The sequence below is a fragment of the Pezoporus flaviventris genome, unplaced genomic scaffold (assembly GCF_033815535.1).
Source record: "Pezoporus flaviventris isolate CSIRO_AGI_PZ_B2104156 unplaced genomic scaffold, CSIRO_AGI_Pfla_v1 ptg000007l, whole genome shotgun sequence".
NCBI lineage: Eukaryota > Metazoa > Chordata > Aves > Psittaciformes > Psittacidae > Pezoporus > Pezoporus flaviventris.
The window spans coordinates 86,748,123-86,774,978 of record NW_026892555.1 but is presented as its reverse complement, the minus strand read 5'-3'; the positions used below and the strand labels follow the sequence as shown (position 1 = coordinate 86,774,978).

General features: G+C 39.9%; 1 protein-coding gene across 5 annotated transcripts in view; it reads right to left on the bottom strand.

Annotated features, from left to right (window-relative positions):
* Positions 1–15,436: 15,436 nt before the first annotated feature.
* Positions 15,437–26,856, bottom strand: part of CDYL (chromodomain Y like) — a 105,741-nt gene continuing 94,321 nt past the window's right edge. For all 5 annotated transcript variants that reach the window (XM_061449388.1, XM_061449385.1, XM_061449390.1 and 2 more), the window contains 5 exons: positions 25,187–25,443; positions 24,408–24,580; positions 22,629–22,839; positions 18,329–18,472; positions 15,437–17,335 (listed from right to left, as the gene is read on the bottom strand). In XM_061449388.1, coding sequence (XP_061305372.1) covers positions 17,177–17,335; positions 18,329–18,472; positions 22,629–22,839; positions 24,408–24,580; positions 25,187–25,443 — 944 coding nt within the window. In that variant the 3' untranslated portion in view covers positions 15,437–17,176. The remainder of the gene's footprint in view (positions 17,336–18,328; positions 18,473–22,628; positions 22,840–24,407; positions 24,581–25,186; positions 25,444–26,856) is intronic.

Here is a 26,856-nt window from a genome sequence, read left to right as displayed (position 1 = left end):
GTTGTCCACTTGATGGAGTGAGAGATTGGTAGTGGAAATTAGAGCATGTCTGTAGTGGAAACATCGAGATCTCGTATAAGGTTGAATAGCACAGAAAAGCAGGAGGACCTTGGGAAGCAGTTGAGCTTTATTTTTTCATCTGTTTATTTGCTGTATTCAGTAGGAGAATCACCTTGGATGATTTACTGGATAGTGTTTGTCATACACTTCCACTAAACAATCCCTTTTGCTCGACTTTTGTAACACGTTTCACAAACACAATTCTGATGAATCAGCAAACAGTTTTCTTAATCCTTATGTTGTTTTTAGAAATTATCCTGCCACGAGATGTTCTTGGTAGGTTATCAGGAGTAGAGGTGCCACCTTGTCTCATGTACAAAGAGAGTCACACAATCACAAACTGAATGAGCAAGTCTGGGAAACTTCTTGGCTTGATCCTTTACAAGTAAATAATTAACATGGCTAGCTCAAACGCTATGTTTCCTTATTATGTGTCAGTGCAAATGGCTTCAGTTGTTGGCTAAAGTCTGCTTTTGAAAGCGTGTGTGGAGAGATTATGCCATGTGCCAACTTTCACAAAAAAAAGAGACTAGTAACCAGAAGTGTCTTCCTTTTTCCTCTTGATCACAAGGTCTCTTAAAAGCTTGGGCTTTCCTGGAAGCAAAAGTTCTGACTCAAAGTTAAAAATCTTCAATCTTTATGAAAAGTTGAATGAAGTTTGTAGCTGCTCCAGTGAATGCACTCATCTTTCTGTCAGATTCTAGCAAAATTTTTCTCTTGCAAAGCATAATGTATACTGCTTGGGGAAAGAAAAAAGCTACCTGGAAGTAAGAAATTTGTATTGGTGGGTTTGTTTCCTTTATTAACCAAGAGAAAGGAGTTAAATCTTATGCATATGCTTCACAGTAGTCCCAGCAGGAGTGCAGCAGCTGTGGCTCTGAAATGGCAGCGGTAGGAGCAGGTAAAATGACTTTTCTAATTGGCACCTGGTTGCAGAGCACCTTGGGATTGTTGATGTAGTAGCTGCTGCAGCAGCAGCAGCAGTGTTAGTGGGTGTATGGTGATAGCTTCACTGGGATGATTCTGGAAGGCAAGCTGAGGAGCAGGTATTTCAGCAATACCAGTTTTCCCCAGCATGTGAGTATTAATGTGAAACTTCTACAGAAATTTTGGGAAATGAGATTGGTCAACAGTTCCCTTTGCTTCCTGTTTACACAGGCAGTGGGCTGTAAGTGTTTCTCAAAGCTCAGTGTTACAGGCAGTCATTTGGCTATGCTGTTTCCTACAATCCCTGTTGTCTTCTGGTGGTTGTTTTAAATGGCTTTTCCAGTTAAATAAAGGATTAAAATACTGTCTCTGAATCCTGTAACTCTAGGTGCTGAGTAAGTTTCTAGCTTTTCTCAGTTTTCTTTAAACCTGAACAAAGTATCATTGAAAGAAAACCTTGTGCTGTTAGTAGTCACTGCAGTTGTCTCCTCCTGGCCTGTCTGGGGTGATACTGCCTTAAGCAGGTCCATGCACTCCTAGCAAGGTGTAGTGGTGTGCATGCCTCTTAGGAGGCAGGCTTTCTCATGCTTGCTGGGCTTTGTAGTTGCACAGAAGAGAAACTGGGGCGGAACTGACTTCTTTTGTACCACCTGCAAACCACTGTGACCTGAGGGAAGATTTTCTTGGGATGAGGGACAGGAGCCTGTTTTCTATGGACTGTAAGGATAGAGGGAGCATTTTGTCTCCCCAGGACAGTCAGTCATGGAGGAGACCCTTGCTGAGAAAAGGAACAGGGGGCATTGCTCACCTCCTTGGGGAGCAGGTTGGGAGGGATGGTCTGGGTTTGGGGCAGGTGAGCAGTAATTGGAGGATGCATTGGGCAAGGCACATGATCTTTAAGGTCCTTTCCAACCCAACTGATTTTATCATTCTATGACTCTGTGAGATGGAAATAAAATCCTTTGCCTGAGAATGAAAGATGACTGCTGGTGTTCTTGCCCTTTGTGTCTGTTTGTGAGAGAGGACAGGAAAATTCAAAAGGTTCCCAAGAGCTGCAAAAGTAATGGGGAGCAGCTGTGCACCAGCTGCTTCTGAGATCAAAGGGCTGAGTGCTTACTAAGAAGTTTTGCCTCTGGGGAGTGTTTTATCTAGCATGGGGAAGGAAAGCCAAATACCTGAATGCAGAGACAAGCCTGGGGTAAGCTGGTTGCATGACAAGTAGAGGCGGTTTTTGTCTTGGTATGTGGACAGGCAGTGATAAGACACTTCTTGAGAGCTGGGGAACTGCTTTGCTTTAATCTCAGCTCTTTTGCTGAGCTGTGCATTCCTTTCTCTCCACTGGTGGAAGGAAAGGGAATTTTGTTGAGAGGTTACTGGGGGGAAGACGAAACCAGCTGAGAATGGGCTGCAAAGATGGCATGCTTTTCCAGCCACGTTTGAGTTCAGGGTTATGTATATTCAGAAATTGGTGGGTGTGGAACAAATAGAGAACAAACTTTCATGTTGACAAAGGGGAGATAAGAGCTGAGGCAGTTGGATAGTGAGTGTGTTACGCAAAATCAATCTAAATAGAATATATCTGCCTTTTTGGTTTGCTGACTCGGGAACCTGTTGGGGAAATAAAGGTATGTATGCCCTAACAGCAGGAATGGGAGCCTAATGGTGGTAGTATTATTTGTGTGAGGAAGGAAGTATCAGCCAGGGGTGGGGGGGAGGGAGGGGAGATAAGGATGCCAAAAAGAACTTTGAATATCAGATTCTAGAGATGCTGTTGTTTCAGGGAGAAAGCAGCATGATTCAGCACAGCTTAGATCTGGGAAATGCAGGAGAGACAAGAATGAGTGTTAACCTAAGGCTGCTTGAAACGGAGTTGACAGGGCTTAATGGAAGAAGTATAAGCTTTGTTTTGGCTGCATCATGCTGCTGTTTATTGGGGAATATCCATTTTGGAGAGGCTAGCCAAGATGTAAAGTTGGATGTCTTGGAAAAAAGCCAACAAGAAAGAAACAGGTTAATATGTCATCAGCCTGGGGATTGCATATCAATCATGGGAGTGAGGGAGATTGCTCAAAGATGGCAATAATATTCTTGTTATAAGTAATATGTGTGCTTTTTATTATCCCTTGCTAAAGAGAGGGGGTTTGGTTTACCTGTAAGGTTTTGGAGAGCATTATAGAAACACAAAGTTTTAGAACTGTCTTGAGATAGGTTAGGTGATCCTCATATTGCTGTTAATTGTAATTAGAAGTTGGGCTGCTCACCCAATGCTGTAGAGCCACTGTTGGGTTTTGCTCATGGAGAGAATGCCCCTGCTATAACTACTGCAAAAAGAAATGGTAAGGCAGAAAAAAGCTAAAAAGGAAAACGAGATCTTAGAGGAGTATTTCTTTTCCTCTGTCATGGGAGGAACATAGCAAATCAGTGGCTGATCTGGGATTAGAATGAAGGCTTTTTATAGCTAGTCCAGTACTCTAGGTACTAGTCTATATATAGTTCCTCTGATGCTGTTAATTAAAGATTAATGTATGCAATTGACTGTCTTTAGTATTTCTTTATGTGGTAGCTATAATGAAACATGCTTGAACTGTTTCTCTTAATCACTTTTATTCACTGAGTAAGGCTCAAAGAACAAAACTAGAGACTAATTCAATTAGTTATTTAATAAATAACCACCTTCTGAATATTAACAAGAATTTCAGAAAGATCTACTATAATCCAAGGCAACTCTTAATAAATGAGTGACCTCTGTTTTGTCCTTTGAAGTTGCTTCCATCACTACTTAAATATGCTTGTTTTAATGCAGCTGTATATAGGAGCAAAAAAGGGGGGGCTAAAGTGACTTGAGCAGTTTTCAGCTTTCCAGAGAGCAAAGTGCAGGGTGCCTTGGCTATGCCAAGTTTCTTTTAGCCAGCTTTATTAGAACAGTTTAGTGGGCTTTAGGTAGTAAAATATGGTTAAGTTTTACATGGGTAAATGGAGAATATCCTAAGCAGTGGTATGTGTTGTTCTGTCCCCCTGCTGTGAAATACAGATAACCATTGGTACTAATAGTACTGTTGTTGTCTAAGCCAGATGTCTTGGTTCACTAGATATCAACAATCTTTCTGCATGGTGTGCTGGTAGGGCTGGAGAGAATGCAAAGGGATTAAGTTTATTATGTGATTACAGGTGGAAAATAGCATGTTCATTGATTTATCCTGAAGGCAAATACTTCTAATCTTTGTCACTGTTGAAAGTTTGTACCTTCAGTGCTATCAAATATGCATTTCAAAAGGATAGAGTGTAAGGCTTTACTGGAAGCTAGTGTTATTACATTGTAGTTTTCAAAAGTTTTTGTAGTTTGGCATGAGATAAAAGCCTTACTGAACTACTCGCCACACTGCCATTGGGACGCTGATTACAGTTTACGAAGAGAGGTTTCTTCTTTGTTCTTGAAAGAAATTGAGAGTTTAAATGGTCAGTTTTTGTAGGGCAGATGCAAACCCAAGCAGTGATGCATTGGTTCTTGAGCCTGTTTTTCAATTGGATACTAAATTCAACTTTTGAACTCCTGGTGTCAGAACAAGGTATTATAACTCCATAAACTTATGTAAATGTCCTCAGATATTTTTGTAAGCTTGATGAGATTTGTTTGTAAGCTTGGTGTCATTTGTTTTCCCATAGAGGACTTAAATGCCTTATTGTGTACTTGTGACCGATTTGACAGAAAGATAATTGTGTGCTTCAGATGTCACGGAAATTCATACTACACAGGATATCACATTTAATGTTAAATACTGTGGGATCACAGTCTGAAACATGAGGAACCTCCGTATCTGTGCTGCTATTAAAGGTCCATAAAAATAGTGGGCATTTAGCAATTCAGAGTAATGGATACTTTGGCCAGGTGATTAAAGGTATACCAGCGTGGGTTTGCGAGCTCCATGAATTAAGCCTTCAAAACTGTGTAGGCACAATTGGGTTAGATCTGTAAAAAGCGGTGGTGCTTACATAATTCTGAAGGCTTGTAAAAGATGTGTAAAAGCGCAGAGCATTGTGGTGCCTACCTGTAGGCATTCAGTTGCCCAGTGGTATTAATGGTCTTCAGGCTGGGTACCCCATCCCACAAAGTGCATTTACTCTTGTTCTTGGAACAGGGATCCAGAAAAGTCAGCGTGCTGAGTAGTGAGCTGGCTACACCAGCTGGTAGACTGTTCGAAGGACTACAGTGCATCTTCAGTTTGAGACCGAAAGGCAAGGTTGCCTGAAGGACACTGGGATGTACTTGTAGCTCTGATAACAAATTGCTGGATGACCTTCTACAAATAACGTTGCAGTTCTGTGCTGCTCTTCCGCTTTCCCATTCAATGCAACAGACTTAGAGATGTTGCTTGCTTTGTAAAGCACTTGGAGAGTGCCATAGGTTATCATTTAGCGTTCACAGAATTCACTTCAGAACCTGGAATCAGCTCTTGCCACATCCATTTTCCTTTGAAGGCTGCTCATCAGAAAGGGGTGATTCTGACCAAGGCTCCAGGACAAAACAAATTCTATCTCTCCTTTACCTGTCTGGAGGCTGATATAAGTGAAGGAACTGGTACGGGGTTTACTCTGCTTAAGGCAAGATTGTAATGTGCAGGAAAATGAGTCCATTTAGTTGGCAGCATTGTAGAAAACAGAGAGATAAGGGTAACTTAAGGGTAACTTGAAGTATTTGGATATTTGTAAAAATGTGAAATGGCTTTTCTTGTTAGAAGAATGGTTGTGCATCATTAAAGGCTACAAAAATGAAGTGGGAACATGCTTTCCAAATTGGGAGGAGAGCAATCCTTAGCAGTTGCTAATCTGTTTATGTTTCAGTCATGCTCAGAGTGTGGCTTTGAGCTCTGAAGCTCTTGTAATTGCCTGGAATATGTCACTCTGCAGCAAGATTCATTGTTCTGTTCTCCCCAAGAGGAAGGCTGAGATTTTTAGCTGTAGGACTTCCCTTTCAGTTGAGCAGAGACATGACTAAATTCTCATGTATTGTTTTGTTGACACACTATTAATTATGGCTTCCATTTTATCCATGTCAGTTCTATGTGAAGTAGGCAGAAATTGATGCCTTTAGTGGGAAGCAGCCAGAGCTTTATTTTGGAGATTATACATGAGTTTTAGGAGCGAGATTTGGATCCCTGGTGACAGAAGTCCCTTAAACTTTGCAGGATCAGTGCAATGCTTGTTTGATTCCCTCATTTCTCAAAAGATCAGAGAATTATTTTTTCTTTCCTTTTTGCTCAGCTTCTTGCTGGCAGGTTTCCTTTGTTATTCCCCAAGCAATGCTCAAAGCATTAGACACTAAGACCAGTTAAATGAGAGTGAACTCAAAGCTCCATGCCTTGCATGAGGATTTAGAGGGGCAAGATTCAGCAGGGATTGAACATGGTTTCCAGGAAGCTGTATAAGATGTAGCTTCAAAAGGACTTCCAGCCCACCCTCACCCATGTTACTTTGCATGGGAACCTCTCTGTGCCTTCTCCTGAAGAGAAGGGAGTGCATTTTTAAACAGCAAAGAATTTATGTAGTTTCCTTTCAAGTCCCAAGGTATTGCTGACCGTGGGAACCTCTCTATATAGCTCTTATGGAACCGGGAGCTTGGAGCATAGCCATGGCACTTCCATGAAAGAAAGCACACATGCTCTATGCAAATCTCTGCTGGTGTTGGTAGTCTGGGTGGAAAAGTTATCTTTTATTCTGTAGATTTGTTTCTTTTGTGAATGACAATCTACACTGACTTTTCCTCCCTAGGGGCTGAAAGTAGAGAAAGCTAAATTTCAACTAAATATGAGACTTCTTTAGATCCAGGTGCTGTTCTCTCCTATTTCTTCAGTGCGTGGCTTGAGCAAGCAAATTGTATGCTGAGGACCTCTAGGAGGAGGAGCTGTGAGGAAAATACATTTCTTCATGCCTGTCAGAAGGTAGGGCTGCCCCGTCCAGGACTGCTTTGGCACTTTGTAATCTAGAGTAGCTTGCTCTTTTCTTACTCCAGAATGTGTTGGTGGGTTGGTTCAGAAAGCTCAAGCTCCTGGATTTACTGGCATCTGTTTCTAAAAATGTTTGCTGTGCTGAAATCAAGAAATCAGCCAGGGAGATAGGCTTTGCTGCAGGCAGGGATCCTGCTCAGTGTCCTGCTTCCTTGCCTAGCCAGATCCTGCCCTTGGCCAGCAATTGCCACAGCTTATGTGGATGAGCATGCAGGATTGATTTCAGGGAATATAAACTGGGGAGTTCTTGGCCCCTCTTCTAGGCGAATAGTCTTGACAACAGTCATCCAAAGCCCCTCAGCACTGAGAGCTCACTTCTCTTTAGCTCACAAATGGTCTGCCTCCAGCATGGTGCTTAGATTTGTTCCACCCCCTCAATCCTCTGTGAGATCAGTCATTTCAGGAATACCTGCCATTTGCTAAAAGACCCAATGAATGTGATTTGGAAACAGTTAAGGGATTAAAAACTGCAATGGTAACGTAGGATAGATGTTTGTCTGAGTCTTTTTCAATACATAGAAACTGCTTCATGAGCCATATTTTGTTATGTTTTAGGTGCTTGTCCCTGTAAATTGTGAGGACGTGGTAAGAAGCACATCAGGTTCTTAGGAAAGTGTGCTGGCTCATACAGTTACTACTCTAAAAGGGCTGTGGTGCCCCACTTCTTCCCTCTGAATTCAGTTTCAACAAAAAAGCCAAAGTGGATAAAGAAGAGAACTTGAAGTTAGAAACTGGTCCTGAATTGAGACTAAACATGAAAATTTTTGTTTAGATAGAAATATAGAAAAAGAGACAGTATTTTAAGAGTAGAGGATCCGATACATTTTTGGTTTGGTTTTTTGTGTTTTTTTTTCTTCCAAACTTGGTAAGAGTCTTGCATGCAGAACACAGAATGTGTGAAGATGGATGATTTCAGGGCAAATTGCGAAATCCCAGGTTCTTCCATAGTGAAGAATGAATTTGGTAAAAACAGAGGGGTTTTTTTCTTCCTAATGAACAAATAGTTTACCTCTAAGCATGCTTAAATTCATGCCATTTGCACTCAAACAAGATGAGATACTGCCCTGTTCTAAGAGAAGGTCTTCAAATACCAGAATCTGCAAATTGTGATTTGTTAAACCACCTTACAAGCCAGCAAGTAGGCTTAGAAGTAGTGGTGGGAACAGCGTTATCTGATGGCCACTAGTTCTGTGGACTGCACTAATATTTTGTGTGTTGGTTTGGTTTGGTTTTGTTTCTAACCCCTACAGATGTTTCACAGTATCTGTAGTTTGAAACTACTACAGTCAGTTTTATTACAGAGGGGATAAGCTTGATTCCTGCTGTCTAAAGCCTTCCTGCGTGAACAGTCTGGATGTCCTCAGTGAAGGATTTACTATTGGTAGTAGCACTTTTGGAGGGAAACAGTGCAACTTCTGAGCACTTCACTGAATTTCTACCCAGTTCCTATATTGAATGTGAAGTGCCGTCGTCTGCTAGCAGTGTTCCATCCAGCACTTGTACCAACATGTAAAAAGAGACCATCTTTGCCTTCCAATGCCTCCAGTCGTTTTATTAAAAAAAAAAAAAAGAGTAGTGGACAAAACTGATGAAGTTGCACAAAGATTTTGCTCTTAGGGAAGCTGAAGAAGAAAGAAACGCACTGCAATGTTTCACCCAGTCTGATGCTTTTAAACTTGATTGATTGATCTTAAACAAGGTTCAGAAAGTTTGTCCCTGCCTCACGGTACTCTGGTTAGGCATGTAGCCTGTTGAATTGTGGCCCTGTAGCTGTTGTGAGGGTGTTACTGCCAGCAAAATAATGTCAGATTTACCAGGCTTTAGAGGTACTGGGGAATTACCAAAGGGGTCTGTCGCTCCTTATTTTGTATTTTTCTCTCCCAATAGCATCTGGCTTGCCCCGGTGATGGAAAAGGTTGGTACATGGAAAACCTTGAGACAGACTGTCAAGAACAGTAACGGTTTGAGATAGCGAAAACCAGTTTCAAGATATTGTAAAGAGCTGGGGGAAGCTTTCTGGGAAGGGAATGGAAGCCAACCAAAGAGAAGCCTGGACTATTAAATTAATTAGCCTGTCATGAGGTTTTTGAAAGCAAAGATGAAGCGCTATTAGCCTGTTGGCTTCATGGCAACACAAAGAGAGCTGGCTGGAGCCTGTTCATCTGCATGTATTTTTTGGATGAATTTAGGTCTTAAAGCCTGTGGGTTTTGTTGAAAAATGACAATTTGAATGAGGCAACTTGGCTGCTAGGAGTCAGAATCACAACAGAGCCAAAATAAGCTTTGTATTTCTTAACCCCCTGTTACTGTGAGGTCCAGATTACCCCAGATGATGTGCAAAGGCACAAGGACTGAGCTGTGAGCTGCCAGGTTTTTTTTTTTGGGGGGTGGGGGGAGGGAAATTACAGTTGTCCATTATGTAAATACATGGCATGTATGAAAAAAACCCAGAGTTATTCAGATGTAGTAATGTGTATGAGGAAAGAGAGGAGGCAGCTATACAAGCAAAAAAAGAGCTAGGGATGTGAGTAAACTGAAAACTCAGACTGTGACTTCAGTGTCTGGCACAAGTCAGAACAATAAATAAAGCACTGAGATGGGAGGGGGCAGGGAAAAAGAGAAGTGTCAAGATTAGCATAAACAGCAAGTCTTGAGCTAGTTGTGCTGTGCATTGTGTTAGTAGGCATCAAGTTGTATTTGTGGGAAAGATGGATACCAGCAAAAGAGACTACAGGATCTGCGTGAAAGGTGACCAAAAGATCGCTGTGCTCCAGTCATTTTTGTACTGTAGTAGGAATCAGATGCAGCTCCATGGGCCTTCAAAGAGAAATACTGACATAATGCTAGGATAGAAATGAACCTTCTTTTATTAGAAAACATGCAATTAGATGAAATTGTGATTTATACAATTCCGGGTATGTGGAGAGCAAGCATCAAGGGCTGAGAAACTAGTCAATTAAAAAGTCCTAATAAGAAAGAAGCTGGATCCTGAGGGACTTCTAATTTTTTCCTGATCCAAGATGACCATTAAGAAAATAAAACTTTTAAAAATCAGGTAGTAAGTATCATTTGGGGCAGATTTTAGCAAAATATGCTTTTATATATATATATATACTTCATCTATGTGTGAACAGGATCTTTAATGCGGTATAGTAGCAGCTCTGGGTAGGTCCAGCTAGAAGAGTGCCAGACTTAATCCAGCATCCTTGTGTTCCTATTACAGGTATTGCTGGCCTCTTCAGATAGTGAATGATTTTACATGTCCTTGTCAAAAGCTATTTTGGGTGTCTGTACAGCTCTGCTTCAAGGTTGCTGATGGATAATGGCAACGCAGCAGAGAGAGATGAAGGTTGTTAAATATGTGTCTGGATACGGTACTGATCTGAAGGGTGGGGAAGGATACAGTGCACAGCCTTTCAGAGGCTCCTGTTTCCTGTGGCTCCTGTCTGTTCTCTCAGTACACCTGAGGGACACCATTTTTATAATTTTGTATTTTCATGAGATTTGATCAGGGGATGATGCATAGTCCCTGCCAAAGAAAGCAAGCTACTGTTCAGATTAACTCTTTCTAGGCAAGGAAAGCCTGTGCAGATCAAATAACACTGCAAAATCATTGCACTGTTCCATCTTCTGTTTAAAACCGTAATAATGCTTGTGGCAGTTTCTCCCATCATACTTAATCTTGGATCAAGAATCACTAAAGCAAAGCTCCCAGAGCCGTGCTGGCAGGCCCTGTTTTGTAGTTTTACAAATGCTTCTGATTGTCACAAGTGTTGAATTCATAAATTCTGCTGGAACAATGTTAAGTCAGTGTGATGGGGGATAAAGTTGAATTTGAAGTCTCAATACAAAGGGAATTGGGTGACTTGTTAGTAAAACGTATTTAAAAAAGCTACTGAAAAAAGTCTTATAGTGGGCAAAATGTTGTAAACTGATCGGGTAAGTTGTCCATGCAGACTGCACATTGTGCATTATGTGCATACAATCAGCTGTTTATATATACTGTAAATATATTTTAAATAAGGTATTTTTAACCTTCCCCTTTGGTTTTACTGACAGCTATGTCTGAACCTCACAGCTACTTTCAGAAATATCAAACTTCACCACTATCTCAGAGCACAGTTTGTTAGTTTACACAAATAAAAAAGTATAGATGAGGGAGAATCTGTAGCTATGATTTTTGAAAAGTTGGAAGTCATTTTGCTTTATTCCAGAGCAGTGCGAACTGCAGTATGCTTGTCAGTTAAACCGGTTTGGGGTTGCTTACCCATTCTGGGCACCTAGCCAGCCTAACTTACAAAACTGCAATTATCGTGATTGTTAGGAATAGTTCCACTTCTTCCCTTGGATTTCTGCTGCTTTGCTTCTTTTCTTCTTAGAGGAAGTCTTAAATTTTCCTGTCTGTTCTGAGGAGACCCTATTTTCCCCTTAGGGGTTCCAACAGAGACACAGTGTCGCAGAAGCTCTCCCGCTGTCTGACAAATGTAATCTTTCCAGAGGCAGCAGCAGGCAGGAGTGTTGCTCCTCGGGATCAAATCCCTGCTGGCCCCAACCAACAAAGCAGCTCCTGCTGCTAGGAGATCCACAGTGCTTGGGTTTTTTTAATTTCATGGTTTGACACAGAATTTCTAAATATACATCTAATTTGAAGGCTGAGAGGCTTTGGTATTTGTACCATTCCTCGTTTATGGCAGCACCATTTCTGTGGCGGTTGCCAGCGGTTTGTCAATGAACACTTCTGTGGTATTTTGAAGCCCCTCCACAGAACACAAATCAAGAAGAAAGAGCTGGCACCAGGTGCTGACCACCCAGCAGCTTTTGGACTGCAAGTACTTTGAGGTACCTATGGTTTGAAGGCCTTTTGGTGAGGCAGTTTTTACTGCACTGTTGCCTCTGGCCTTGCAGTCTCCAAGAGGAACAAGCCACTGCTTCTGTCAGGCTCTTCTCCAACTCTTTCCAGTCTGCTGCGCTGGCTGGCTGTAGATGTGGATGGTTTGAGTTATCAGGGAGAGCATGATGGATGGTACAGTTTCATGTTGCTGGTGTGAGCTGGGATCACAGCTTGCTTCACGAGAAAGCCTGCGAGGTGGCGATAGTATGTTGATCTAGAGAGGAAACCGGGCAAGTCTGTAAACTTAGTAATGTACTCTGCTGTTTTATCATCAGTGATTTGCCAGGTCAAGCATGGCAGCTGTCCAAGCACAGTGCCTGCATGCCTTTGCGCAGCTCTTCGAACAGGGTTCCTGTTGTGCATGGTAGGAAAAACAGATGCAAAAGAGTCTTAATTTCAGCCGCTGCCCTTGCAGAGGAGCTGTTCATCTTTCCTGCTTTTCATGTAGATTCTGGGTGGGATGCTCTGATTCTCCTTTCTCTGTGCAAGTGCTTTCAGTTTGTGATGAGGCAGTGGTCTGAGAGGAGAGAAAATCCAGCGCTATCTTGCTTGTGCCTTGCCCTGCTGTCTTCAGTGATAACATGTTTCTGTGGAACGTGCCATGACTCCCTGTTAGTCCTGTAGCTCTCCTCAGGTTACAGTTCCTCTTCATCACTAGGACTTGGAGAAGCACCGGGAACGTCAGAGACAAGGAAATAATGATAGTGTGTCAAGTTCTTGTGGATTGCTGGCCAGGAATCTTCTATCAGGGAATTTCCTGGGTTCAAACCAACTTCCTGGGGTACAAAACTCGGTTTTCTGAAGTGCCTGAATGTGAAGTCAGAGATGTCTCTGTGCGTGTCTCTTTCTGGACACTGGCAAAATTACATTTATTTCCAGCCAACCAGCCTCTCTCAGAAACTTCTGGACAATTTTTATATGGTTTACTTGTTTATTTTATACATATTACTGTTGTTAGACTGCTGTCTTGGTTGCTTATTTGGTTTTGAAAGTTCAGTAATCAAAACCAATTTACCAGAGGGGAATTGAAAGAGAGAGATGTGAAGGGACATGGTGAGAATCAGTGATAACTGGTTCAGTGGCAAAATTGCAGTTTTAATGCCTCTGTGTCAGGAACTGTCTAGAGGCAGATGTGCCACATCTCTTGTTCAGCAAGTTTTGTTCCCGATGCATTATTTTACCATGTGAGTGTTGGGTAGACCTGTTCTGCTGTTAGGAAGTGTAGTGAGGGAACTGAACGGCATTTTAATACAGGCTAACCAGAGATTTCCAGAAACTTGCATATTTTCAGGTTTGGAGGGATCTCATTCATAGCATTCCTTTATCCTTTTTTTGTTTTTTTACTCATTAAAAATTGATTTTCAACCAGTTATGTTTAAACAGGTTAATGTCTGTGAAAAATCTATTTGCTGACCCACAATGGCTAAACCTGTAAGAGAGTATCAAAAGGAGTAAGTGTGAACAACTCCTGTCATAGAATGGTTTGGGTTGAAAAGAACATTAAGACCATCTAGTTCCAAACCCCCTGCCATGGGCAGGGACGCCTCCCCCTACATCATGGGTGGTAGTGTTGCTTGGGGTATCCACTGCAGGGGAACCTGAACTGTAGACCTTGGGCCTGCATCTTTTTAAGGATTAAGCACAATAGCTTATCATCTTGTGCCAGCACCTTTCAAAAGCATTGGGGATCATGTGAATTATTTTTTTAAGTATTTATTCTACTTCAGAGCTGGGTTATCTAAGGTCTCCAAACTTCCTGCTTTATATATCAATTTGCAAAGATCTTCTGTTGAAGGGATTGCAGATAATTCTGCTGCCCTCCACTCTGATAGCAGTAACTTCAGATGATTGTGATTCTGGGGGAAAATATATCTGTTCTCCTGAGTGAATTAGACTGTCCAAAATATCCAAAAGTCTGTGATGATGTTGCCCCTGGTTCATCAATCAGACTGGCTGGTGTGGTTAATTTTGCTTCAAGAAAATTGGTGTCAAGACCTGTCTTTTCTCTTTCTTTTCCCTTGGATGCACAGGCTTGTTTAATTTCTCTCCAGAAAACAATTTTCTGTTAGTATGAATGAACATGTAATTCCTTCAGAAACATTAAGAAATGAAAGTGTGGCATAGTGACTTCAGTTATTCCTAGACACAGTATAATGCTGGCTTGACTGATCTGACAATCTTCAGATTACTCCAAAATACCTCTTGTGGCTTAGCTTACCCAGAGGTAAAACCCTGCTCTGCTTTCTATTTTTGCTCACTCAAGCTACAATATCAGCAGAAGCTGTGGTTAAGTGTACACAAATGGCTTTCAAACAGTTCCAAGTACTTTCAACCCATGGCTCTCTGGTTTCCTGACCCAGAGGAAAGGTCTCTTTTACTTCCAAACATAAACTTGAATGTGCTGGAACTTCTGTGGGGAAAGCATAATGTATGGCCTCAAAGCTGTCCAATTGCCAATGCCTGTCAATTTGCTGTTTGCTAGTAATAGGTGAGCCATTACCTATTTCAGGAAGAGAACTAGAATGTCGTATATTCCTACACTGCATTATCAAGGCTCCTCTGGTACTTTCAAGTTTTGGCACCAACACCGACACTTAACCTTACAGTTTGTCTATACACTCCATAAGGAACGATGCAAATTGGGTAGTAGTCATGCAATCAAGACAGCAGACAGTCTTGATAAGAGACCTGAGCGTCAGGACTAAGCAAGGCTAAAGCTAGCTAAATTTTGTATTCCAATATCGCTAATTCCTAATTCTACTGTCCACTGATTAGGCTTCTGACACCCAAACTCGTGGCTTTAGTTTGCTTTCATATCTGAAGGAGTTAAAAACTGGGGAAAACATTTTCCTTGTTTACAGAAGTATATAGAAGTTCTCTTGGGCACAGTTCAGAAGGATACTGTTTCTATGTTCTTGCATTGCACCCAGTTCCAATAATTCATGATACTCCAATATTCTCCTTCTCCAGGTACAGGTTGCTCACACATCAGTACTAGAATTAACGTAGAAAAGTCATTTTTGAAGTACCACTGCTGCTGGGAGGCTGTGACTCCAAACCAGGTGCAATCTATGTCTAAATGCTTCTTAGAGATGCCAGAGGAGAGATCTTTATATAAATTTGAGCTGAACTCCACGCGGTTTAACTATACAGAACTGTAGGTAAGGTATCTTTCCTTCTCCTTTTCAATAAAACCAAATCTAACTAAGGAGTTCTCACTTTACCACAGCATTGTAGGGAAAGTCACCCATTTCTAAGAGATTGCAAAGAAACATTTCCCGAATGTTATTTTAGAAGTGGAACACAAAAACTGAGAGCAGAATGACTACCTGTATATCATCTTCCCCATCTACTGCCTCTAGGAGAAAACTTCTACATAGTTACCCCCAATAAATTAATTTTCAACTTTTAATTTGATGGAAATTAAGAGCTGATAAAAGATTAACAAAATAAAACATAAATATCAAAGTGATTTGCAAGATTTGTTGCAGCAACTCTTACTTTGAAATCAGAACTGAAATGTCCTTGAAAAAGACAACTCTAGGACCGAGCCACATTTAAAATGTGTTAAGAAATATTAGTTTTATTTAACCAGTTTTCACAGCTGAATATTTATTCTATAAAAACTTTACAGATTGTACAGTTATATATAGTTCAAACTACTAAGAACAAAGAAGTAGGTCCCACAGATGCAAAAATACTGTACCAATCCAAGGTAAAGGCAGATTTACACACTGTACAGCTCTCCACTGGGAAGGGGAGGTGGGTCAGTTCCAAGTAAAAACTTCAAAACTGTACAAAAATAAGGTTTGATTTCTTTTTCATTCTTCATAATACATTCAATAAGATTGCAAGCACAGACACCCAAGTAATAATAGGTATCTGCAGTCAGGAATCAATAACCACTCCTGAAAGGAATGCAAAATAGGTCTATTTACACAGGGCACTCTTTTACACCATACCGTATATAGTGTATATTTAAAATAATAAAAAAGCATAGACAAAGAACATTAAACATCTAATATAAGGTAGTTGTTTTTTTTTAAAAAGGAGTTTTTTGTTTTTTACGTAATAGTGTGCCAAAAGAATTTTAACTTATTAAATAATATATTCTAAGTGAACCTAAAATTTATGAACATAAAATGCATTTTTGGTGTAATACATCAATTAAACCAGCAAATAGGAAAAAAAGAACCAAAAACAAAATCCAAACTGTATATAAAGTAGTATTCTCACCCAGCAACAGAAGCACTTATGTAGTTATTAAAAAAGAAACCCAACAACCAAACAAAACAACAAAAAACCAAACCCCAAAAGCAAGAAAACAAACAAAAAAATCCCAAATTCAGAGACGTTTTTAAAAACCCCACTAAAACTAACTTATAACTTAGGATAGTCATACAGAAGATATTCAGTGATTCACTAATACTGCAAAACAAGCTCTTTTTTATTTTTTCTTTCTTTCCCCTTCCATTTCCCTCCCGCTTCCCCTCATTCCCCTTCCCTAAGAGACAGTGGTTTCTTCATGTTATCTGGGTAAGAATTAAACGTATTCCTGCCCTCTTCCTCCCACCCCTCTATACCTCCCCCCCAAAAAGGACAGAGTGTTTTCTTAGCAATAATCCTGAGCACACTCTCTTTTTGGGGATATATGTGATGTAAGCTTAACAGGGTTTAATTACCCCACATTTTACAATGTTCCATTGCTTGAGGTATTTCAACCTTCTTCTAAGACAAGGCCTTCTATCTTCGTTGACTCCTTGGGCAGTGAAAGTAAGGGCTGGCTAATACCCGTTTCAATGCTGTAATCTAATGAACAAGAAAAGCATTATTCCAGACTTCCCTGCCACACAGAAAATAATGCAACACCATTCACTTTTTAATCCATTCTCTATTTGATACAGTACTAGCCAAAGATAACAAAAACTAGAGCCTTTAAAGAGATGTTTGGTAGTGCACTCTATCTTTTTTTTTTTTAGCTTGTGTGCGTGTGTCTACATACACACTCTCACACACATATTACATTTTATATATATATATATAAAAGACATATATATGCACACACATACACTTGTGTGTGTGTGTGTATATCTATATGTAACAATCAGGGAGAAAGGAGTTTTGTTCAGATTTAAGTGATACAGTACTTTTAAACCCCTTGACAATAAAAGGGGAGGGTGTCCACTCCTGTTCCCAAGCTGAGCAAGGGGTTAGTTTATATAGTTTTTTTTAAATGGGCACTTTACGTTTGCCCTGATGTCCCAGAAATACAATTCCAGTGTCAATGGGCATCTCATCAGAACTCATCAATTTTCTTCTGCAGATATTTTAACATTGAGTCCATTCCTTGTGCTGAGCCCCAGATTTTCTTCAAAACTTCACATTCCTTTTCATTTGCTTGTTCCAAGTCCACCTTCATGATGTTGCGTACTAAAGCTTTGGATTCTTCAAGTACCTGGGCCAAACAAACAAACAAAATAAAGGGGTGTTGCGTTAGCGTTACATGTGTACTTACAGGTTGCGTGGATGGATCCTGAAGTTGATTATGAACCTAAGCTTATCATACATTGCTTATCAGCCTACAAGCCTAAGAAACACTTCACAGTTAACAAGTACACAAAAATGTGGAAATGATGAAAATAGTAAAATTGTAACCATGAATATATATATATGATTTTATACTGATAACTAGAGAAAACTCCAACTTCATTTTGGTGAACTGCTATCCGGAACTGCTATCCGGAACTGCTCCAATAACCAGGCAGACCTTAACAATCTTGGGCATTCAAAGGAGGCTGAAAAATCTCACTTGCTTTTCCATTTAGAAAGCTATTGATCCATTTCAAAATCCAAATTTTCCAATGCACAGAACAGTTAATCTGTGCTTCATCTCTTCTCATAAGATTAAATATGGGTAGTTTTGGCTATTGTGCAACAGCCAGTAGTGCGACCAAACATAGGGGTTGGACTAGATGACCTTTGAACGTCCCTTCCGATCCACATTATTCTAGGCGTTTTGTAGTAAAATTAAGTTCAACATAATGTCAAAGACTGCATTTACTTTCCTAGTAATCTATGTTATTATAACTCAAGACATTATATTACAACTGAAAGATTTCTGTGCAGTACTTAGGGCAACTGTTTACATGGTTGATTAGAATAAGTTAGGCAACTATGTTAAACACAAGTATATTGTAAAGAGTCCAATGGTGTTTTCAATTTCATAACCAATGTGTACTATGGCATATGGCAAGAGTCGGATACAAACTGAAAAAGCAGTCCTCAAAACCCAGGAAATAAAAAGACAGTGCTATACTAAAATGCTGTACTTATTTCATGAAAATGGTCTTTTTTCAGAAGGATGTAATGATGTAGCCTAGTAATACTTAGATTAATGCTTATTAATCTAATCATAAGCATGTATTGCAAGAAAACAAAGGAAACTTACAACTGAGTTACATGTGACCAGTTCCTTGATTCTAACCATTACTTCTTGTGTGAATGTTCCCGGCCAAAACACTTGAGAGACGAGTCCTTTGGCACAAGCTTCCTGTGCAGTCAACTTCCTTCCACTGAACAACATTTCATTGGCCTGAAGGGATAGAAAGTTACTTCTGGTATGAAATGTAATGAGACAAAACTCATTAAAGGAAAAATGTTCAAAACAAATACGGAAAATGCCTGCACTATTTGAAATAGTTTTATTATAGCTCTTCCAACTTCTAATGAATAAAGACTTGCCTATAGATAGGCAGCTGGTGGTGTTTACTATACTATGGCAGGAGTTACAAAAAAAGCAGAGGTCTGTGATCAAGGGTTAAATGTGAAACTGGCTTTACTCGTTTCCCATTACTGAGCATTCATTAGCTCTAGCTATCTTGCAGCATCGCTCACTTGATTAACTATGTGGTAATAGGTTACAATGCCCGGCAGATCTGTAAAGCAGTAACGAAGACATTGGCTTGCCCTCTGTAATAGTGTTCGTTGCAGCAATGAAATCTGTGCTAAAATCTATCCGTAAATGATAAAGATAACCCAGTTTTGGTAGCAGACCTCCTGGGAACTGCTAGTCTTGGCAGACAAGAACAGGTAACTTTTTGCAACTCAATTTTTTTTTAGTATTGAGTACCCAGTGTGGTTTATTTTCAGCACTGCTCCAAAGCCTGCAGCAGGATTTAATTTATAATGCAACATTTAAAATACCTGGATCATCTTAGAATTTGACCTCCAAACCCCACTGCACTGAGCAGGATGTAGTCCAATTTCTGATCAAATTTATGGAAAATAAACATTCAGTCTAATTAAAAAGAAAAACCCCCAAACCAGTATTTAAAAGCTCTGACCACAGTTGAAAGGTACAGAACATTCTGTGCAACATTCTGTGCAACAAGGTGATCTCTAGTTCTCTAGATTTTTTTTTATATGTAATTATAATACACTTGACTATTTATCAGCTTCTCCATTAAAGCTTCATCCTACAACCATTTACACTTACACTTTAATTCTACCTTTAATGAAGTTTCTTACATAGTTAAACATTTTGTTTGCCGTGGTATCTGCACGGAAACAGCCAGTGAAGATAAAGACAGAGTAACTGCCAACCTCAGAAACCCCAAATAAAAATGAGTACCACTGTTTCTTTATGACTAATTTATATCGAAAATATGCCAAAACCATCACCGGACTCTTGAAATCTGGGCAATGAATTCTGAACCTGACAAGTGCAGCATTTCTGAGGACAAAATTTGGAGGGTTTTTTATGTTTTCTAATACTGGAAATTCTGGCAATTATTACAGCAACTTTCAGTTAAGGATCTCAAAATGATCTAATTGCTGCAGGAACTGTTCCCAGTTTTGCCATTTTCCACATGAAGCAGGTTGGAAACTCGGAGGTCTAGTACTTGCCCCTTTGTAACAAAATACAAAGTCTGGGTTCTACTGGCAGTCGGGTTGCTGACTCCCAGTCCATAAAATTTACCAGCAGCACATTTCTCAGAAGTTAATATGGGAAGTTAGGATTCACATATATCCATTTTAATAAAACAAGCCTTGATCTAAGGATACAACCTACATGCCTGTTTAGTTCTACCTTCTCTGAAAGCAAAGTCAGATTTACAAGGTTTATTAACTATCATGAGTCTCCTTCTAATTTTCCACATTACACGTGAATAACCTGAAACACTAGCTAAAAATCCATGTGTGCTACACACAAGTTTGTCTAAGAACAAGAACTAATTATTTTCCTACGGAGATACGGGGAAAAAAAGTTATTCCAAAATAATTTCAAAAGCTACTCCACATTTATGTCAAAGATCCAAATGTGAAATCAATCCAACTGGAGTTAGGAAAGTCAGAAATTTAAATCAGCTGGTCAGGTCTGCACATTCTTCACATGTATTTTTGGTAACCAGGATAAAAACAAGTGCTAGAAAACCTTCATTTGTTTTCTAGAACTCAGCAGCAACATGAAGCCCCACAAGTGATACTGGGGCAGGTGCCTGTCTTCTACCAGCTGTAACACAGCAGTAGCAGGAAGCCTCACACGAAATGAGTGGTCCTATGGGTTTTCACAGTTGACAGGCTTTGAAGGGAAATGTTTTGCTCTGGCATCCCCGCTTTTGATCTATACACAACATGTGTTGGAGACCCACTGCTAAATAAGTTTTAATCCAATAATCACACCTTGTGTCTGCTGTGAAAAATAATACACTTGGTGGTTACTTTGCAAGCCACATAATACAGCAATAGAAATGATGGTGATAAAAATATTTCATAAATATAAGATTCTCATTAACAACCTTAATTTTCTATTTGGTCTTCTCCTTCCACAGAGGAACTTCACAGGGACATCCTCTGATCTCTCTTTTACAGCAAGTGTTTTGAGGCTCATAGGGGAACTTCTGTGCAAGCCCACAGGCACTAGCTTCTGAGGAGCATCTTGACTCTCTTGCACTATGATCAGGAGGCTCTGATCCCTGTCTGTGATGTGGACTGCAGGCACTCTGGAAATGCATATCCTGACTGACTGATAGAAGAGCATGAGAAACACTGCCAAGTGAGCTGCAGACTGGCAGGGAAACCCAGCGTGGGAAGCTTGAGCACATGGCTCCTGTGCTTTAGATCCAGGACCAGAAAACCAGAGCAAGAACTCCACAGCAGTCACACAATAACAGATCTCCCCAAACAGGCACCACCTTAATCTCTGCAATAGATTATTTTCAAAAGCTAAGTTTAAGAATCCTTCTAAAATCCTTGGTATTCTCAGTACAGCATCAGTTTTGAATCCTAAGGTCTGGGCTTCAGTTATCCTGTAATAACAGCCTCTGTTGAACATGTTCTGTGGAAAAACCCCTCCACAACAGAGCTGTTCACCAGCCACAACTGACCCTGCAGAGAGCTGAGTATAGTACAGTGGCCACTCACCCTGTCCCCTTCTGCACTAACTACGGAATTGTTGCTACTGGAAGCTTTCGGTTTAAATCCTTGTATTTAAAAATGAGAGCATTCACAAACACATATGAAAGCGTATACTAGGGAAGAGCTTCTTGTGTTTCTTGTACATCTTCTAAAGAAACAAAAAGCTACAACCACAAGTCTCTAAAGGACAGGGATGGATGGAATGTATGGATGAATGGATGGATGGCCAAATAAAAAGGGAAAGGAACAATCAGTTGTTTGAAACTTGCTAAGATATTAAAGCTACTCTTATAACTGTTAATCTATTCCAGTTACCTTTTCTCTTCTAATAACTAAATCCAGACATCATACAGTTAGTTAGTCATTAGATCAAGTGCATTAGAAACCGATGCTTTTAATGTATCAAAATCTCCATTTTAAATCAGTAAATACCTACTGAGAAAAATTTGCTTTTATAATAGTAATTTCGGAAAACCAGGTGTAGCTACAAGCTCGTTTCATACTGTTACTGTGCAATTTCAAACTGGGATGGGGCATAGGTCAAAGTTTTCAAAGAACACGGCATAAAAAAAAAGTAAGTAACATGAAAAGAATGTAGGTAAGAGATTTTTAAATAGCTTTTTGTTAATTTGATTCTCACATCCGATTGGAAAGCAAGAAAAGGGATATTAAGAAGCACGTGGCTTATGTTTTCAGCAGCAGTGCAAAACTTTTCCATTTTTCAATCCAGCAATACTGGAAATCGAGTCCAAAGACTAAAACAAAATAAACCGTAAATAACCCTCCGCAAAGGTGATTTGGGCTGAGTATTTCTTCCATAATGCACTAGTGTGAAACATCAGCGGAGATGCGCAAAGTGAGCAAGTTCAACACGACTTCTTGAGAACGAGTGCACAAAAGCAGAATTACTTATTTTGCAAATCAGCAGGAGACTGCTGAGAGCTGGTGCCATAGCGCTCTGCTGTGTAATGACACTGAGTGCAGAGCAGCCCATTCTCTGCTACGCTTCGATGCTGTGCTGAATGCAAGATATTGGTGGCTGGTCCTTACAAGGCAACAGCAAGGAAGGTGTGTCCTGGCATGCAGGATATAACCCTTCTGCCACTGCCAAAGGTGCCCATGACATAGGATTAGGTCCCTGCTTTTGGTTCTGTGCATGCAGGTGAAGACTAGGTTGCAACAGCATGGAGCAGAGAAGCTGTAAGTACTGGATTCTCATGAAATGTTTTCATGAGAGAAAAAAACGGCAACTCAGCAAAGGTCAAAAAGTCTTGAAATCACTCTGGATAAGTCATCACAACTGCATTGCCCCTACTCTGCAAGCTACTTACAGAAGCCAGGCCCATTATCCGAGGGAATGTAAGGGATGAACATCCATCCGGACCTTGTCCAAAAGTAGTGTATGGTGTCTGAAACCAAGCCTTCTCGTTAGCCCAAACCACATCACACAGAGGCAATATAGATGCTCCAAGTCCAATGGCTGGGCCATTTACTGCTACAATGATAGGCTTCTTAAACTGAATAAAAGTATTCACAAAATTCCTGAAGAGAAACAGAAACATGTACTCACTATGTATTTATAGAGAGTAAAATATAGCAGCCCTTGAAAACTTAGTAAGAATTCATGTCCACAGTAACATTACTTTCAAAACCAACCTGATAACCTTCCATGATGAGGTGGTTAGCTTGGATGAGGAGAGTGCAGTGGGTATTGTCTACCTAGGTTTCAGAGCGAGGCAGTCAGCACTGTCTCCCACAAGACTCTCCCAGTCAAGCTGTTGATGTATGAGCTGGATGAGCAGACAGTGTGGAGGACTAAAAATGTCTGAATGGCTGGCCCAGAGGGTGGTGAACAGCGACACCAAGACTAGTTGGAGGCCAGTAATTAGCGTCGTAATGGCTGGTTTTGCATTTCAGTGAAACAGAACACTTCTACTATATTGCATCCATCACTACAGGTTATCATGCTCAACTCACCCTAGCGAGCTGAAGTAGATGAATGCTGAAAAACTGCTGGAACAATCTTATACAATCCATCACACAAACACTCCCAATTCAGAGACTTGAGATAATTTTAATCACGTTTGAATATTCCAGAGATGACCATCTTAGCATATATATGAAAAATACCATTCCTGTATTTGAAGGGGGGGTTTAAGTTCCATTTTTCCATTTTCTTAACAACAAGTAATAGGTGACAAATCAGGATTCTGGATGGAACCGAATTAGAACTAGTGGCAGAAGCTCCGTGTTAAAAGCTTCTGTCCTCTGGCTGCATCTGAAGTCCCTGCATGAGCAACTTTTACTTGGAATGACTGAAATATTTCATCTGGGGGAGAAAAAAAAAAGGCAACAAAAAACCCACCCAAAACCCAACCCAACCAACCAGAAACAACAAGCCGCACCTATTATCATCTCTATGAGCCAAATGCGCCTCCAATGAAACAGAAGGCCTTCTTTAGGGACATGAATATTGATAATGACAACAGAATATTGGTCTCTGAAGGAATACAGATGCTCTGGAAACATACCAGAGCTAATCTAAGAGCCCAGGCCCTCAAAGCCAGTGTTTAAACGATTAACTAAACTACTTGTTTGTACCATTTAAACATGTCCCTAAGATCCATGCTTTTTTCCATATATATTCTTCTAGTTTGTAGCAGTTCAGTTAATTTTCTTTAAATATTAGGTTTGGTACCTAGTGTTGGGATGATGGTCACTAGTTTTAGTCTACTCCTCTAAAATATCCACCATTCCACTGCTCTGAATGTACTATACCAAGTTACACAGTCAATGCATATCTGGTATTTGCATGTGTTAATTTTGTTTTCTTGAAGCCTTATAGCTGTTTAAATCTTTTAAAATTGGTTTCAACTGGAGGAGTATTACCATACTAACAGTTTTCATAGGTAAATTTTAATAGTAAAAATAGCAATGCATTAAATGGCAACCCAAATAAGAAGGGACAGGGAATATAAAGAAGTGCAGCACAATATAGCACATAACAGGGGAGTGTCTGGGATCTTGTTGAACTAGAGGCTTTTGAAATAAAGATAAGCCCCACTACATGAAGAATACCGACTCAGACGACTGAAGATAAACTTACATACCTAATAGCTTCTGCCATCTTAGTGCTTTCCTTTTTTCTATCATCCGTTAAACGTCGTATAAAATAAATAAAATCAAGACCACAGCAGAAAATGCTACCAACTGCACTGAACAGAACGAGTTTACTGTCATCTGCAGCTGCTGTGTTCAGTGCACTCTGGACTTCCTTCATTACCTGAAAATCAAAAATTCATTAGAAACTTTTTATTCCGTTATTAAAAAGTAGCGCATTGTTCTCCTCCCCTCCTCCCTCTGAGAGCTTTAATTTCTCCTTAGGATCCACTCAACCAGCAGATTAGAAAAGTTCACTTTTTTCATTACCCAAACATAAGAACATTAAATAAATAAATAAATAAATGGTATGAGAAGCTTTGCATTTCAAAAGTGTAATTAGACAAAGATAATGAAATCATTAAGAACAGATCCATGAAATGCTATCTGCAAACTAAAGCTCTCATTCAGCATTTCCGTAATTTGGACAGCAGGTGGCACATGCAACCAGTTCAGAAAAAAACAGAACCTTAAATCAGGTTAAAGCTTGTTTCAGGGCGCACTTCAAAAATCACCACGTCGTACAAAAGACAGTACATCTCCATGTTCAGATAACACAGTTCTTACACAAACAACTGATTTTAAGTGTAATTCAGTTCAATTTAACATCTTGCAAGCCACAATGTGAACCTTGTTTTGTGTACGTTTGTGCCCGAATAACAGGGATAAATGAGGCAAGGACCTGGAACTCCCCCAGCACCCTATCCCCCAAAATCTGAATTGTTCTGACCTCTGGATTTAGTGAATTATTTTCAGATGATTTTGTCGATAGCAAAATATGCGTGAATCCATCTTGTTTCCTGACAACAATGTCTCTGTACCGGTACGCGCTCTCCGTCTGCCTCACGCTGAAACGTAGCCTTTTGTCAAAGGGTTGATCTCTCCTGTCATCAATAAACCTTCGTTTGCTGGCTGTGACTCCTGTCACAGATGTCTGTATGTTGGTTGTACCATTGGCTGCTAATGCTTCCATAAAGGTGGATGTACCTGGAAACAGGTTAAATAATAACATTCTAATAATTACATTATACTGGGTCAACAATTGCAAAATCCCTATTAGCACGAAAACAGGCTAGTGATATTAAGAACACACAGTAAAGATGAAACTCAGTCCCCTGGAACTGAAATGTTACAGAAATAGACTCCATGCACAGAGCAAAATTAAAGTGACAAAGGGATCCAACAAATTTATTTTACAGTTGTAAGAAAATACATCTTAAACAAGCCAAATACACCAATCATCATATACTTATTTTTAGAAGGACGGAAAGGTTTATTTAACATTCCTAATACCAATGTACTTCAGTAGGTTGATGCTCTGCTTTCTCCCTTTCCGACATCTTTAACTCCTTTAGCAGCACCAAGACTGCAAAGAGAAAGCAGAAGCCTTTTGTTTCAAATGCCACGAGAAGTTAATAGATGGAAGAAAGTGACACAAAAAGCCAAATAAAGAACTTGATTGACAAGATCATATAAAGCATAATATTCTAAAGGAAAATGGAAATGAAGAAATACTGACTACCCTTCTTTGAGAGGGAAACAAGACCCATACAGTAATGGATATTTAATGGATTCATAGACACTGAGATATTTCTCAAGTCTAAACAATTTTTGCTATTAGAATTGGCAAATAGAGCAGTATGGCTTTCTGGTCTAGTTCCCAGTTACTTAAATAGGCAGAATTTGAGGGCATGCAAGTAAACAGCCCATTCCTCATGACACAGAAGGGACAGGTTTTTCTGTATTCCACATTAGAAACATAATACCAAATAATTGGCACTTGTAAGAGAGAATAGGAGAACACCTTAGATGCATAACCCATCTGTATGTTAAAGTCTTCATGTAAAGTCTCCATGCAATCTGTCAGATTAAAGTAATGGAAGTATGCACTGGGGGAGGGGGCAGTAGAGTTAAAATGCTGGAAAAATGTCTTGCAGGATAGGAAAGTTTTGAAAGCTTTTTCCTGAAAACTGAGGTCTTAGTCTGTTAAAACCTACTGGAATCCCGCAGCCCTTGTCTCACAAACAGGTATTTCAGCACATCAGGCATATGAGGTCTTAAAAAGTACAGTTAAACCAGAAATTGTTAATGAAATGCCATTGATGGATCTTGCTTAATTCAGTATTATTTTTGTGAAGAAGCTGCATTTCTAACGTTCTAATAACATGCTGTGCCGTGAGTTTTAACTAAAAGACTTCAAATGCATGTCCAGTGTAGACATCAACCAGGCTGACCTAAATAACTGGAATATCCTATATCTCCACACTCCAATTGTATTCAGATGCTGCTTACTTAGATCCACATGAAGTACGAGAAATATATTAAGAGAAAAACTAACTTAAACCCTAGAACACTACATGATTTTCCTGTTATTTCAGGAACTGCCCGCAGATATAAATG